This window comes from Lemur catta, chromosome 5 (genome assembly GCF_020740605.2).
Source record: "Lemur catta isolate mLemCat1 chromosome 5, mLemCat1.pri, whole genome shotgun sequence".
In the NCBI taxonomy this organism is placed as follows: Eukaryota; Metazoa; Chordata; class Mammalia; order Primates; family Lemuridae; genus Lemur; species Lemur catta.
In genome coordinates, this window is record NC_059132.1 from 31,231,230 (window position 1) to 31,244,827 (window position 13,598).

At 49.5% G+C, this 13,598-nt stretch overlaps 1 protein-coding gene across 2 annotated transcripts in view; it reads right to left on the bottom strand.

Annotated features, from left to right (window-relative positions):
• Positions 1–12,567, bottom strand: part of AFAP1L1 (actin filament associated protein 1 like 1) — a 58,152-nt gene extending 45,585 nt beyond the window's left edge. Inside the window, exon 1 of one of the 2 annotated variants that reach the window (XM_045551414.1) lies at positions 12,498–12,567. Coding sequence is in view for 1 of the 2 variants with exons in the window: in XM_045551412.1 (XP_045407368.1) it covers positions 11,993–12,008 (16 nt within the window). In the remaining variant the exon portion in view is untranslated. Of the gene's footprint in view, positions 1–11,992; positions 12,132–12,497 lie in introns of those variants that run through there. The other variant, XM_045551412.1, reaches the window with a different exon arrangement.
• Between the last annotated feature and the right edge of the window lie 1,031 nt (positions 12,568–13,598).

Below are 13,598 nucleotides of genomic sequence, written 5' to 3' on the forward strand. Positions count from 1 at the left end.
GAAAGGCGATCGTTTACAAACCTGAATTTTAGGCATTCGCTTTCTTTTTTAAAAAATCGAATGCTTCCTGTGTGCCCAGTGCTTTCCCTGCGTGAAAGCACTGATCACTCCTAGGTAGGTAGGAGATGGTTGTCTCCATTTTTTGTTAAAGACACTGAAACTCAGGAGGTTAAGTGGAAGGAAGAGAGCCAGAATTCAAACCCGGGCAACTCGACACCACAGCCAGCGCTCAGCTCCTGCGCTGTCCCGCCTCTATTATTAGTAACAGATTACATGCCACATGGCCTCTAGGAGCCTGGGACACACCCAGCTGCGGACCTGGGGAATAAGGCCCGACTGTTTGGAAGAATGTTGAAGCTCCGTTGAACTTCTACCTGCTCTTCTGGGCTCTAGGCACACTGCCCTGCTTTGCTCGCGGAGCACGCTCGGGGCCTTCCTTCTTTCCTCTTCACCACTCTCTCCACCCGCAGGGCCATCCCCGCAGGGCTCCTTGGAAGTGGCCCTTGAACCCTGTGGTCTTTTATATATTGTCTTTGATGGACACTGACTACATATGACCTCATGTCCCAGGCATCAGTGACCAAGTTTCGCTTTCTCTGCCACGTTAGGAGATTCAGGGGCACAGGGACCCTGAGCTTCCCCTCGGAAACCTCTCAGAGCTACACCTGGCTGCTGGCTGGAGGTGAGGAAAAGCCATCAGCCTCTCTGGCTTCCTGGCACATGCCCAGGAGAGCAGTTTTCTTCTTAGTTCAAGTGGAGCTAAAAAAAAATCCCCCTTGGTTTCATATCAGCGGGATCTGCTTTCAGCAAACCCTTCAACAAGAACGGGCAGGAAGAATAAATATTTATTCTACAAATGAATAAATCTGATTCCATCTTCAAAAGAAAGCTTTAGTATAAATTATCATAATTTCTCTATTCTAAGATGCCACTGATTTGGAGATGTTTTTATCTATTGAATAACAGCTTTTTTTTAAAAAAAAAAGAATGAAATGAATAAATTAATATGCCAGTTGTAAGATATATTCTGAGTTTTAAAAAAAGTGTCTTTGTATCAATGAAATTTTAAAAAAATATGCTCCAATTTAATTTTTATTTTCTTCTCTTGGCTCTGGTGCTCTCAGACAAAAAGGCTCCCAAACGTTGGAACTAAGCCATGGTGAGGCATAGGCAGGTGTCAGCAATGTGCCCTGGCCAAGTCCCAGCCCTGCACCCCGCGGGCTGCAGGGTGGGCAAGGGCACTTCACAGCTGCCCACGCACCAGTGGCGGCCCTGAGTCCCTGCAAGCCAAGGGACAGGCTTTCTCCCCAGCAGAGCTATGTCTGTGCTCTGCCGATACCTCGTAATCACGTTGGTGGTCCTGTTGGGAGGCCATCATGTCACCTTAGGCAAGATGTTGCCCCTGAGCCTCAGTTTCCCCAGTTGTAAAACGAAGGGCATAGGATTAGACAGGTGGTTTTCAAATGCTCTTCTGATGATGCCCGTGGGATCAGTGCAGCCTCCCAGGTGCTGCCTTGGGAGCCGGAGGAATGGAGGGGGCTGTGCTCAGTGTTCTCACTCCTACTTCACCAGAGCGGCTCTATTGCTTAAGGTTTTGTTTGCAAAAGGTTTCTGATGCCAAAAGCAATTTGGAAAAACACTGGTAAATGGCCTTCTGGGGTCCTCCGAATATTACTCTTGAATACACGCTCTTGTACGGCTTAAAGGCGGTGCTTCATCGCTCAGTCTGGACACACCCTCAGAATCCTTCTTACCACAGGGCTCCGAGCAGACACTCCCAGTCTCCCTACAGTCTGACCCAGAGGTTGGCACACTTTCTCTGTAAGGGACCAGACAGTTCATAGTTTAGGCTTTGCAGGCCACATATGGCCTCTGTCTCGACTCTGCCTTTATAGTGAGAAAGTGGCCATAGATAATACATAATGAAGGGGTGTGGCTGTGTTCCAACAAAACTTTACAAAAACAGTGGCGGGCCACATTCGGCCCACTGGCTGAAGTCCCTGCACCACAATAGTTGGATCTTAATGGTGAAGTAGCTGAAGCCCAAGGCAGGGATTCCGGGACCTGGGCTGGGATCCTCATCTCCCCACAGCGAGTGTGCGTCGCTGCTCGCTTAGCTGTGACTCTCGCCCTAAATTGAACCGCGGGCACTTGGGGACTGCACGGCTGAGGGAAGGCTGCCTGAAAAAGACACGTGCTCCACTGCTCTCTCTCAGGAGATCAGTTTTCCTCTAGGTTCTTAGAGGGCTATAAAAAGCCCCCAGCACGCCTGCTGTGAGGCGGGCTGTCGGTAAATTCCCCAGACCTGGTATGACTGCAATGCGGTGCCACATTCTGCCCCTGCTGCGGCCGGACAGCTGTGCCAGGGAGAAGAATCACACCAGGCCAGCTCTGCACCTCCACCCCCACTTGGGGTGTGGCTGGGATTCCCCGAATGAAATTTCAGACAGAGGACAAACCCTGCCTGGGCCCTCTGGGGCCAGCCTCTTGGTTAATTCCAGGAGGAGGAGAGGTTCTTGCATTCTAAATACCAGAACTCCAAGGGCCACTGCGGGAAGCGTGAAGGCTAAGAAATAAAACCACACGTGGGCTGTCTGGCTGGCCCCTGGAATTGCTCAGCTCTCCTTTTCCTCCCCTTCCTCTCAGAACTCTGCTTGTCCCCACCTTGAAATCTTTACCTAGCACCTGTGGCTTACCTAGCAAGCCCCTCGTGTAACTAATTTGGGGATAACTCACCAACTCTCACAGAGAAGCAGCAGAGAGCAACAGTAAAGAACTTAGGTTTGAAGGCAAGTCAGGCTGGGGAAATAAATAGATTTTTCTAAGCCTCAGTTTCTTCATCCATAAAATGGGGATAACGACAGTATCTGCTGAGTCCTGGTGAGTGCTCAGTATTGAGTAGCATTTGACTATAACTAGTAAGCCTTTGCTATGTGTTAGACACTGGGACTGCCATGCAGAAGACAGTCCCAGACCTCAGGATTCATAGATATGTAGGAGAGACATTTTAGTAAGTGCAGTAAAATCTTCTAAAAGCTCGGACTGAGTAGGGTGGTGGTAACCCAAAGTCAGAGGGGAGCTGGAGGAGGGGATGTGGCAGGAAGTTTCCACAGGGAGATGATGCTGAGCTGGTCTCTTTCAGGAAGCGGGAATAGCAGAGTCATCTTTTGGAACCTCGGTTTTTGCATCTGCCCAATAGCGAAAAGGTTTCCACTGCCCACTTCATAGGGCTGTCACCAGGGTTGAGAGAAGCCACAGGAGAGAAACTGAGGGCTAGAAGGGTCCCCAGAGAAAAGGCTTTAGTGGTCAATTCTGTCTGATGAATTTCCCTGTTACACAGGTTCTTTCTTGTCCACAGCAACCCCCCCCCGGGCACGACAGCTAAGTGAGACCCTGTAGGGTCACCGTGGAGAGAGGGTGCCCGGCGTCTGCACGGAGCACTCTGTGGATGCTCAATGCCCCTGGTGTGAAGCTGAAATGAATACAGCTGGTGAACGTCAAGATGGTCCTAAAAGCTAAAAACTTTTTGAAAATATATGTTCTCACATCACAGAAGCAAGCGTCTGAGCCGGAGCCAGGACGTGGGAATTCTGCTTCCATGTCCGGATACATTTCCACTCTGGCACTGTGTGCTGGGACATTTATTGGAGGTTGGAGTTCACAAAATCTGGGAGTCCGTGGTGGAGGGCAGGGTAGAGGTGGGGAAGGAGAAGCTGAGACATACATAACACTTCTCTGGAGGTCCACTTGTCACAAAGATATTTGGGGGTAGGGGGATTAAGTATATTAGGGACTATAATAAAAATTTGCATGGCATTTAAAAGATAAAATGAGACATTTCATGCTTTCAGAAAGCTAATTTGGGTAATAGGCTCCAACTCTAAAATCTCACTTAGTTGAAAAGCGTAAAAGGCAGAACTAGAATAAGCATCAGGGAATCCTGGAAGGGGCTCGGGCAGGGTAAAGGGTCATGACAAAAGCAGTGTGCGAGAAGGGTGGTTGTCACCCCTGTGAGAACACGAGAATCACCTGGGGGCTTTGCAAAAAGTGCAAGATTTCCCAACCTCCTTCCAGACTCACTGATCAGATCTTCGGGGGTGTAACTTCAGAAGGCTCCACAGAGGATGACTGTGAGCCCGGCTGGATTTGAGACCCACTGTTTTAGACACACAGGGAGTGGTCCTCAAGGCAGGCTGGAGAAGGCAAGAGTAGAAACAGGAAGCTCCTATCGGAGGCGACAGGATATAGAAGCAGCAGCTATCTGGGGGACATTTCCCAGTAACAGTCAACAGGACTTGGGATTTGATTGCATAGAGGACGAAGGCAATGGAAATGAAAGATAATGATGAAGACTGCGTTTCTGTTCCTAAAATGAGAATCACTGAAGTGGAGAATCCTGGAGCTATGAGTGGCTGTATCCAATGTCCATTCTGTGAACTGTGTACTCTCGCTTTCACTTATTCATCATCTCAACAGATGATTTATTGAGCATCTACTATGTGCCAAACATTACACTAGATGCAATGAGTGAGGAAAGAAGGGCCCTGCTCTCACAGAGCTCACATCAACAGCTAGCTCAACCCCACAGTTCATTGTGATTGTGAAAGTGGCAACCAATGAGAAGTACTGGGTGCTCTGAGCATCTACAGCGGGGAGGGTAGCTCGGGAGGTTGGGAAACGTTGCCTGGAGGAAGGAATGTTTGAACAGAGAACTGAGGACGGGCAGGGGTGAACCAGGTGAAGGCACGAAGTATTCAAGGTTGGAAGGAGCAAGGCCAGTGTTAGGAGAGCCCAGGACAAGAGGTAAGCAGGGGACCAAAGTGAGCCGGTGAAGTGGGCAGAGTGCAGAGAGGGCAGGCCTGGGGGCTACCATGAGGACAGTAGTCGATATCTTACAAACAATGCAAAACCACTGAAGAGTTTAAGCATGATCAGATCAATAGTTTTAGATAACTGTCCTTAACCGCAGAGGCCCTTTCCTCCCCAAACTCCATCATACAGTGTACATCTAAATAAAAGAGGATGCTTTGGGTTGAAGTATACACTCCGAGAAGTCTTATTTTCTGTGGTGTGCAAAAATGTCATGTCTATGGAAACCTCTTGGATGTTAGATGACAATAACCCCTAACCTACATATTAATGTGGTCCCCATAGGAGCCATTCTGTGGCTTCCCTGACCTGTGGCCACTCAACCTCTGCTTCATTATGTCCATGGGCAACTCCTAGTCTATCATTTAACATTCTTTTCATTTTTTTTTTTTTTGAGACACAGTCTTGCTCTGTCACCCTGGGTAGAGTGCAGCGGCATCGTCATAGTTCACTGCAACCTTGAAATACTGGGCTTAGGTGACCCTCTTGCCTTAGCCTCTCAAGTAGCTGGGACTACAGGTGTGCCACATGCCTGGCTGATTTTTCTATTTTTAGTAGAGATGGGGTCTTGCTCTTGCTCAGGCTGGTCTCGAACTTCTGAGCTCAAAGAATCCTCCTGCCTGAGCCTCCCAGAGTGCTAGGATTATAGGCATGAGCCACTGCACCCAGCCAACATTCTTTTAGTTTGTATGCTTCTCTTTGATCAAGCCCAAATTGGGCTCTGTTTCACCTATTGCATAGCCGTCCAGAGAGACTTTCTATTACTTCTTTTTTTTTTTTTTTTTTTGAGACAGGGTCTCGCTTTGTTGCCCGGGCTAGAGTGAGTGCCATGGCGTCAGCCTAGCTCACAGCAACCTCAAACTCCTGGGCTTCAGCGATCCTACTGCCTCAGCCTCCCGGGTATTTGGGACTACAGGCATGTGCCACCATGCCCGGCTAATTTTTTCTATATATGTTTTAGTTGTCCATATAATTTCCTTCTATTTTTTTTAGTAGAGACTGGGTCTTGTTCAGGCTGGTCTCGAACTCCTGACCTTGAGCGATCCACCCTCCACGGCCTCCCAGAGTGCTAGGATTACAGCCGTGAGCCACCGCGCCCGGCCCTCTATTACTTCTTAAACAGGACAGCTAGTTTGAGAACTGATCCCGCGTCCTCCCTTCAAATTTAGTCTTCTTCACAAACACCCCCATTTCCTTCACTAACTCCTCACGTGGTTGAGTTGTTACCATAAAAAGAGAAACAGGAAGGGCCATCTGATTTGGTGGTGAATAAGATGGGTTCAAGACTGGGTCACTTTGAGCTTGAGCTGACCTCTGAATGGAAATGTACTACAGGTGGGAGGTAATGTAGGCACGGAGCCCAGCTCGTGGCTGATGATGGACATCTGAGAGTCACCCTCACAGAGGGATTTGGCTCTCCGGAAGAACGAATGTAGACAGAGGGTTGAGGTGCTGGGGAGCTCAGGGGAGAGGGGGCAAGAGACATTAAAGAAGGTAGAGCAAGAAGACAGAGACAGGGCAAGTGAGAAGATACAGCAAGTGGGAGAAGATGGGAAATCATCAATAAGCGCCTGCTATGGGCCAGGCACTAGGAGCTGGGCAAATATTCTCGCAATTCAGTCTCCCAACTCTGGGTGTCATTATTCCTGCTTTACAGACTGAGGGAACTACTTAGCTGGGTAACTTGTCTTGGGGCCAGAGAGGCCCAGAGGCTTTGAGCACCTATAACAGTGGGATGGAGGCAGAGAGAGAGAGCAGAAAAGGCTTCTGGAGGGATGGGGTGGTTATATAACCATCTGTGCAAAATAGGAGAGACTACGTTAGAAAAAAGTAGGGGGTTCAACAGAGCTACAGAGAAGTCCAGGAGCTGAGACTTGGAAGAGGTGAAAGACTGGACTTTGGTCCAGTGGAAGTGGAAGCCACGTGGAGGTCCTTCAGAGGGGCTCTCAGCAGAGGGTGTGATCGGAGGCTGCAGGAAGTGGAAGGAGCATGTGGGAAGAGGCAGGAGGCTGTGAGTGCCGACAATTTATTTGAGAAGTTTGCCCAGGAAAGGAAGCGGGAAAATGTTTGGGGAGTGGGCACACAAATGGGTTCACTTTTTTGTTCAGTGGCAAGTTTTTTGTTTTTTTCATTTTTTTTTTTTGAAGAGTAAGAAGGGTATGAGAAGCTGATGGTATCCAAAAACAGGATTGTTTTTCTGGACCAAAGACGAGAATGGAGTAATGATAGGTTCTTGGCAGAGGGTGGGGAGGGAGGAACTTACTTGGCAGGGTGTCACCCATGTGAAAAGGGGGGGTTGAAACTGATATTTGAGGGAGAGACAAAGCCCTGATGAGAATGGAGAGGCCAGAGAGCAAGGAGGCAGTGCCCGGTGACCAGCAGAAGCCTCTGCAGGGACAGAGAAAAGTTAGGTCCTATGGCCCCACATGACTATTATACCCATTGCAGAATGTGGCTGAAATACACATACTAGACAATATCCATTGCCTTTTCCTATGACGTTCTAAATGAAAACATTCAAGTTCAGAGAAATTAAGTAACCTGCCCAAGGTCATACAGCTAGGAAATTGCAGTCAAAACTCAAACTCTGTCCATTCTCTGAACCACTCAGCTCTGTTGAGTCCCTAGGCCGACAAAGATGACCTCCTGGAAAGGTCTGGATGGAAAAGATGATTAGAATACGGACAAGTGGTCTTTTCAAAAGACCATTACTGATAGAAGGAGTAGGGAATGAACTTGGATGTCAGGGAGGAGGTATGTCTGCATAAGAACTCACAGCCTTGGGGACAGAAAGTGGGTGGTGTCACCAGAGGAAGAGTTTGTTTGGCCCGTGGAAGCTGGAGGGAACATGTGGCCTTCCTCATCCGGATCTCAAAGCTGGTCCAACGGAGGCAAGACACACTCAGCATGAGCTCGTCCATCATCTCGTGAGCAATAAACATCTCATTCAATGAAAAACAGAGCATCAGATTATTTCTCGAGTTGCCCAGTAGACCATATGATCACCCCATGAACAGGGAATGCAGCAAAAGAAACTCCCATCTTGGGCTGGATTCAACTGCAGTAGTTGGAAAAGAACTAGCTGTGAAGTAGAAAGGAAAGGAACCTTGGGGAAATCAATCACTTCACACAAACCAGGGAAAGCAGACATAATCTTGGACATTAAGATGGCAAACTTTAAAAATCAGAGGAAATTTAGCCCAAAGACTTTAAAGAGAAAATGGTTCAAGAAGAATGGAAAGTTCACAAAAGCAAAATCATGATGACATAACTACAGCCAGTAGGCTTGGACAGATAGAACATATAAGAGAAAATGGACACATCATCTTATGTATTAGTACATATATCAGTCACTTAGACAAGTCATCTGGACAATGGTCCAGTTACTGAAGGTCAGAGATGGATTTGCAAGGACAAGCAACATAAAGAAACTCCAGGAGACAGACAAGATTATGACATGTTCTCTGTCCCGGTGGTACGTAAAGCTGTCTGACTCAGTACTTAAAACAGAGCAGGGACTCAGAAAGTATCATCAGAGTTGGACCAGCTTGTGAAGGGAACAAGTGAAGTTCTATGAAGCAGCTTTATTATGATGAGTCTGATAACAAAAAGATTACCATTATTACAATAGCCAGATTTACTGGGTGGATCCCATATGCTAGGCATATTTGAGGCACTTAAAATGCATTTAATATTTACAACAACCTCAAGAAATAGGTATTATCAGTATCCATAATTTACCTTCATCTGAGGATAGAAAGTTAATTGTCCTGTAGAAGGTAGTGTCTACAGTCATGGGGTTTACCTGTGTGTTACCATCACCAAAGACGGATTCTCTTTGTATGGTATTCACGAATCGGGAAATCCTGCTTCAAGGAATTCCATTATAATAGAAATGGTTTCTATGTCTGTTACTGTATCACATGAATCCTTTTTTCCTCATGGGAAGATGCATATCCTGTTGGACGAGAAATCCTACCTCCCAAGTTTGTTTCCATTCTCGAGTCACTTGACTTTGATGCCGAACTTTTATGCTGCCATTGCCATGGAGCATCTGAACAGTGACACTTAGGTGCGACGGAGGTGCCCAGGGCCTGGCGCAGGCAGATTTGGCATCTAGGCTCTGCTCTGGGGCTTGGGCAGGTCACCTGCCAGCATAAAGGCAGTCTACAACAAGCTTAAGATCAGGACTTTGATGTAGACAGAGCTGGGTTCAAACCTCACCTCTGTGTCTCACATGGGGAATGACTGCGTGAATTAATGTCAGTGACCTAACCCTGACTTGTGTCCCCTGCCAAATTCATCTGTTGAAGCCCTGACCCATGTGACTGTATTTGGAGATAGAGCCTTTAGGGAGGTAATGAAGGTTAAATGAGGTCGTAAGGGTGTGGCCCTAATCCAATAGGGCTGGTATCCTTATAAGAAGAGGAAAGGACACTAGAGATCTTGCTCTATGTGTGCACAGAGAAGAGGCCATGTGAGGACACAGCGAAAAGATGACCTTACAAGCCAGGAAGAGAGGCCTCACCAGAAACTAACCCTGATAGCACTTTGATCTTGGACTTTGAGCCATTCAGAACTATGAGAAAATAAATTTCTGTTTTCAAGCCACCCAGTCTGTGGTATTCTATTATGGCAGCCCTCGCTGACTAATATACCTGCTGAGCCTGCTTTCCTGTGAGGTGACATGAACGACAGACCCCTGATGGAACTCATAGCCCCCTTCTCATGGGCTGTTCTGAGAAGTCCTGTAAGAAGCTGAGCATGGAGACTGGCACAGGGGAAGGACTAGATTTCAATTATTATTAATACTGAAGCTCGGTTTCCTCCCCAGTCCACTGGGCGTGACAATCCCACCCCTCACATGGCAGGTATGAGGTTGAAATGAGACCTGTGCTTCTTAAACCTTCCCTGACAACAGAAGAGGATGCATACCTACCTGGGGACAGGGAACAACTACAAAGGTCTGCTGGAATAATTTTTGAAGCCTCATATTTCATCTTAAACACACATACAGATTTTGCATTCTAATTCATAAAACAGGCGTGTTTGCAATTATTTATCAGGATAGAAAACTGAGGGTCTAGACAGATAAACTGGTCTTACATGCCTCAGCCACATGAACACTTGTACTTGCATTTTGAGATGGCCTTTGCAAGTCACAAAGAACTGTTCTGACGTGAGGATTTAGTAGTATTCTCTTTTTAAAAAACAACAGTACAATTAATCAGCTTGCAGTGCACTATAACGTGTGCTATATATTGCTAATTAAAGTACTGCTAGTGAGCTCCTACTATGTCCCAGGCACTGTGCCAGCAGACTGATCACACTAGATCCACCCCCTGCCTTCCGGAAGCTTCCTTCCAGAAGCTAAATAGGTAGGCAGGTAACTAACTCTCCAGAATTGTGACAAGAACCGTGAAGGAAGAAAGTAGGCTAGAAAAGCATGCAGCAGGGGAGAGGGCCAGAGCCCTAGAATGTTCTCAGCATTCAGAGATTTCCTGGGAAGTCCGGCTTCCTAGGAGTGCTCTGGAGGCGGCCTCCAGAAGTGGAGGCAGTGGTTATCAAGCATTTAAGTGAATTATGGTCACTCTCTGTCTTAAGAGGACAGTCTACTTCCCAAAAGTCTGGATAGGCCTAGGTATGGATTTGTGTACTGGGGACCAGCCAGGGTGGTATTTGACAACTGCCAGGGGGTGAGGGGGTAGGCGATGGTCCTCTTTGCTTTAGGTGTGTGATGTGGGAGGCGGGGACAGCAGGACTGAGGGACATGAGAGGTGCCTCTTCTCTTTTTCTGTTTTTCCTCCCCAAGGGGTGTGTACCCTCTTTGCACACATGCCCATAAGTCAGTTAACAGGTGAGAACCGCTTTACTACAGCATCAGTTCCCACAGGACCAACAGAAGCCCCCTCCCTTTCCTGCCTGCCCTCCGGGCCCCTGAAGGAGAAGGCGGATGCAGTGTTTTGTGTTGGGAGGGGCAGGTGGAGAGGTTGAACTGGAAGCCTGCGGTCCCCTCTGGCCCTCTGAGCTTGTTGAGCCTGGCTCTACCTGTGATAGGAGTGAGGGGGGTCTACCCCCACCTGCTCCCTGGGCTCACCCCTGCCTCCCAATTCTTCCATGATCCTGCTCACTCCTTCTCCCTCACCCCCTGGGGGACGGCCCAGCACAGCAAATAGGCAGATGGGAAAGACGGGTAAGATTATTATGGTGAGGGGGAGGAATTGCCAGTATTAACAACAACAACGCTTCTCATGTTGGCACAGCGCTCACCAGTTTACCAAGTGCCTTCACACCCGTTATCTCTTTGGAGATTAGGACCCTGGCATTCCGATTTCAGCCCTTGACATCGCCGGCACGTCGAACAGGCCATTTCTTTACAGACACGCACATGCCCATTGTAAGGTCTAAGCCTTTACTTAAGATGCGCGCTGCCCCTAGGAGCGCCCTTCTCTCTGCTCACATCAATCCCAACGCCTGTAAGTCCCTTCCGCTTCTGTGAAACTTCTACCAAAACACGCATCCCTCAAAACGAGCCGAGCAGCAAGGTCCTGGGGGACCATCTAGCGACTAGTGCAACTTTGTCACTAGCCCGGAGAGAAGAAGGGCCTGGGCCAAGGTCCCAGCTGATCGCTAACAGGGCCAGCCCGCCCCTCCCGCCGCGCGCCTGCCCCCCGCGCGCCTCCAAGGCCCGAGGCAGCTGCCAACTTCGGTCTCGGGGCCAGGCGCGCACGGTAGGGGCTTCGCAGGTCGGATGTCTGGGGAGTGTCACCTGGAAACCTTATTTTACCCCTACTGCGCGGAACGGGGTGCGAGGAGCTCGCTGTCCTCCGGAATGCGGAGGGGGATCTTTTATGAAGTTATGAATCGGAGTGCATGAAAACTCCAGTTCCACACACAGGAGGCGACTCAGCCCCAGGACACGAGGGACGGACACGCGCCGGGCGGTCCGGCGGCAGGAGGCACCTGTGCACACAGCACCGCGTCTTCTAGTGCCCGCACCGGCGCCCCTTCCCACCGCCCACCGCTGTGCCTCCTCCTCCTCCTCCTCCTCTCCGGCCTTAGATCTCCCGGGTCTCCCTGCCCGGCCCCCAGCAGCAAGTGCGGGCGCGGCGGCCCGTCTTACCCCGGCCTCGGTCCATGGCGCCGGCTCGGATCCCGGGGCGCAGGGCCGCGGGGCGCGGGGCTCCGGCGCGGCTGGCGGCGGCGGGCGCTGCGCTCTCAGGCCGGCCCCGCGGCCAGCGCCGCCGGCGCGTCCCCTCCCCCGACAGGATGCTCGCCCGGCGCGCCGCCCCCGCCCCTCCGCGCCGCGCCCGGAATAGACCCGAGCACGCCTCGCCCCCTGGGCCGCCGGCCGGTGTCCCGTGCCCCGCACACGCCCGCGCCACGCCCTGCCCTCCGCGCGCCCCCCCGCGGCCCTCCCGCTTCCCCGTCCGCACTTTCGTTCCCGGGCCGGCGCCGCCCCCCCCGCGCCGGCCGAGGCCGTGTTCAGCTTTGCTCGCGGCCGGCGATCGGTGGGCTCACGGTCGCACCTCGTGGCCCACTCCAGCTCGGACTGCCGAGCATTTCCCCCAAAGCGACCAAAACCCCTGTCCCCGCAGCTGCCACCCATTTCCTGGCTTTGGGTTTACCTTCTCCATTCGCCGGGCTTTCCCCGAGCTCCTTCTAGCGCCAGACGCTGGACTGGGGGCTTTGCTGGTGCCGTGTCAACAATGCCGTGCAAGCTGAGTGAAATAATAATAACCAACAAAGATATTCAAAAAGAAAACCACTTGGGAAAAGGAGAAAGAGAGAATTCCTGAAAGTGGGCAGTAGCTTGGGACACTGCCAACTTTTGAGGTTCCCCGTATGTTAAAACGTGAAAACATGCCAAAGCGGGGTGATAAAAAATTGAGGAAATGAACACTTTTAGCATATAAAATACAGTGCAGTGTAAGTGCGCTCTTCCCAAGGTAATTACAGGATGTAGAAAAACATTGCTATGACCAGTGTGGTCCAGTAATGGGATTTAAGTTTAAAGTTGTTTGAACAACTTCTTCATACTGTTAGTGTATTTCTGTGAAAATAGGTCTCACTCATTTATAGACGATCTCAAATGTCTGAATTTAACACCCTTCATGAAGCCCAGGCTTAATTGTCCTCCTAGACACCCTTCCTCCCCAACATGGGTGAGGCCATGGTTTTCAGTTTTGAGTGGGCCACTCCTTGACTTAGAACATTCTGGCACTGAGAACACCTTGTGCAAGAAAGGGCCTGGGACAAAGCATCTTGTGCTTTTCTGGGCTGGGAATATTTTTTCCATTGTTTTTATGGGCAAGTTGAAATTAACACTGTCTTCAAAACATTGCATTGGTGATTTGTTTAGTGTGTGTGTGTGTGTCTGTGTGCCCTTAGATGAAACACAGTGTAGTGAAAAAACCATGGGATTGAAGTCGGAAAACTTGTGTATGAGCTCTTGCTCTCCTGCTTACTAAGTCTCTAACTTTCTGTCTGTGAGGCTTGCTTACTCATCTGTGCCGTGGGAAACCTCATACTGACCTCACAGGGCTGTTGGTAGGGCAAATGAAATGATGATACAAACCCACTTTTTAAACGATAAATAGCTATGGACATGTGAGCCATTATTATTTTCCTGGTCCTTTGTTCCTTCCCCCTTTTCCAATTGGAAAAGGTTAGTTTAAATTCTAAAGCAGCCAACCAACGATTTACAAGTGGATTAAATTCCAACAGTT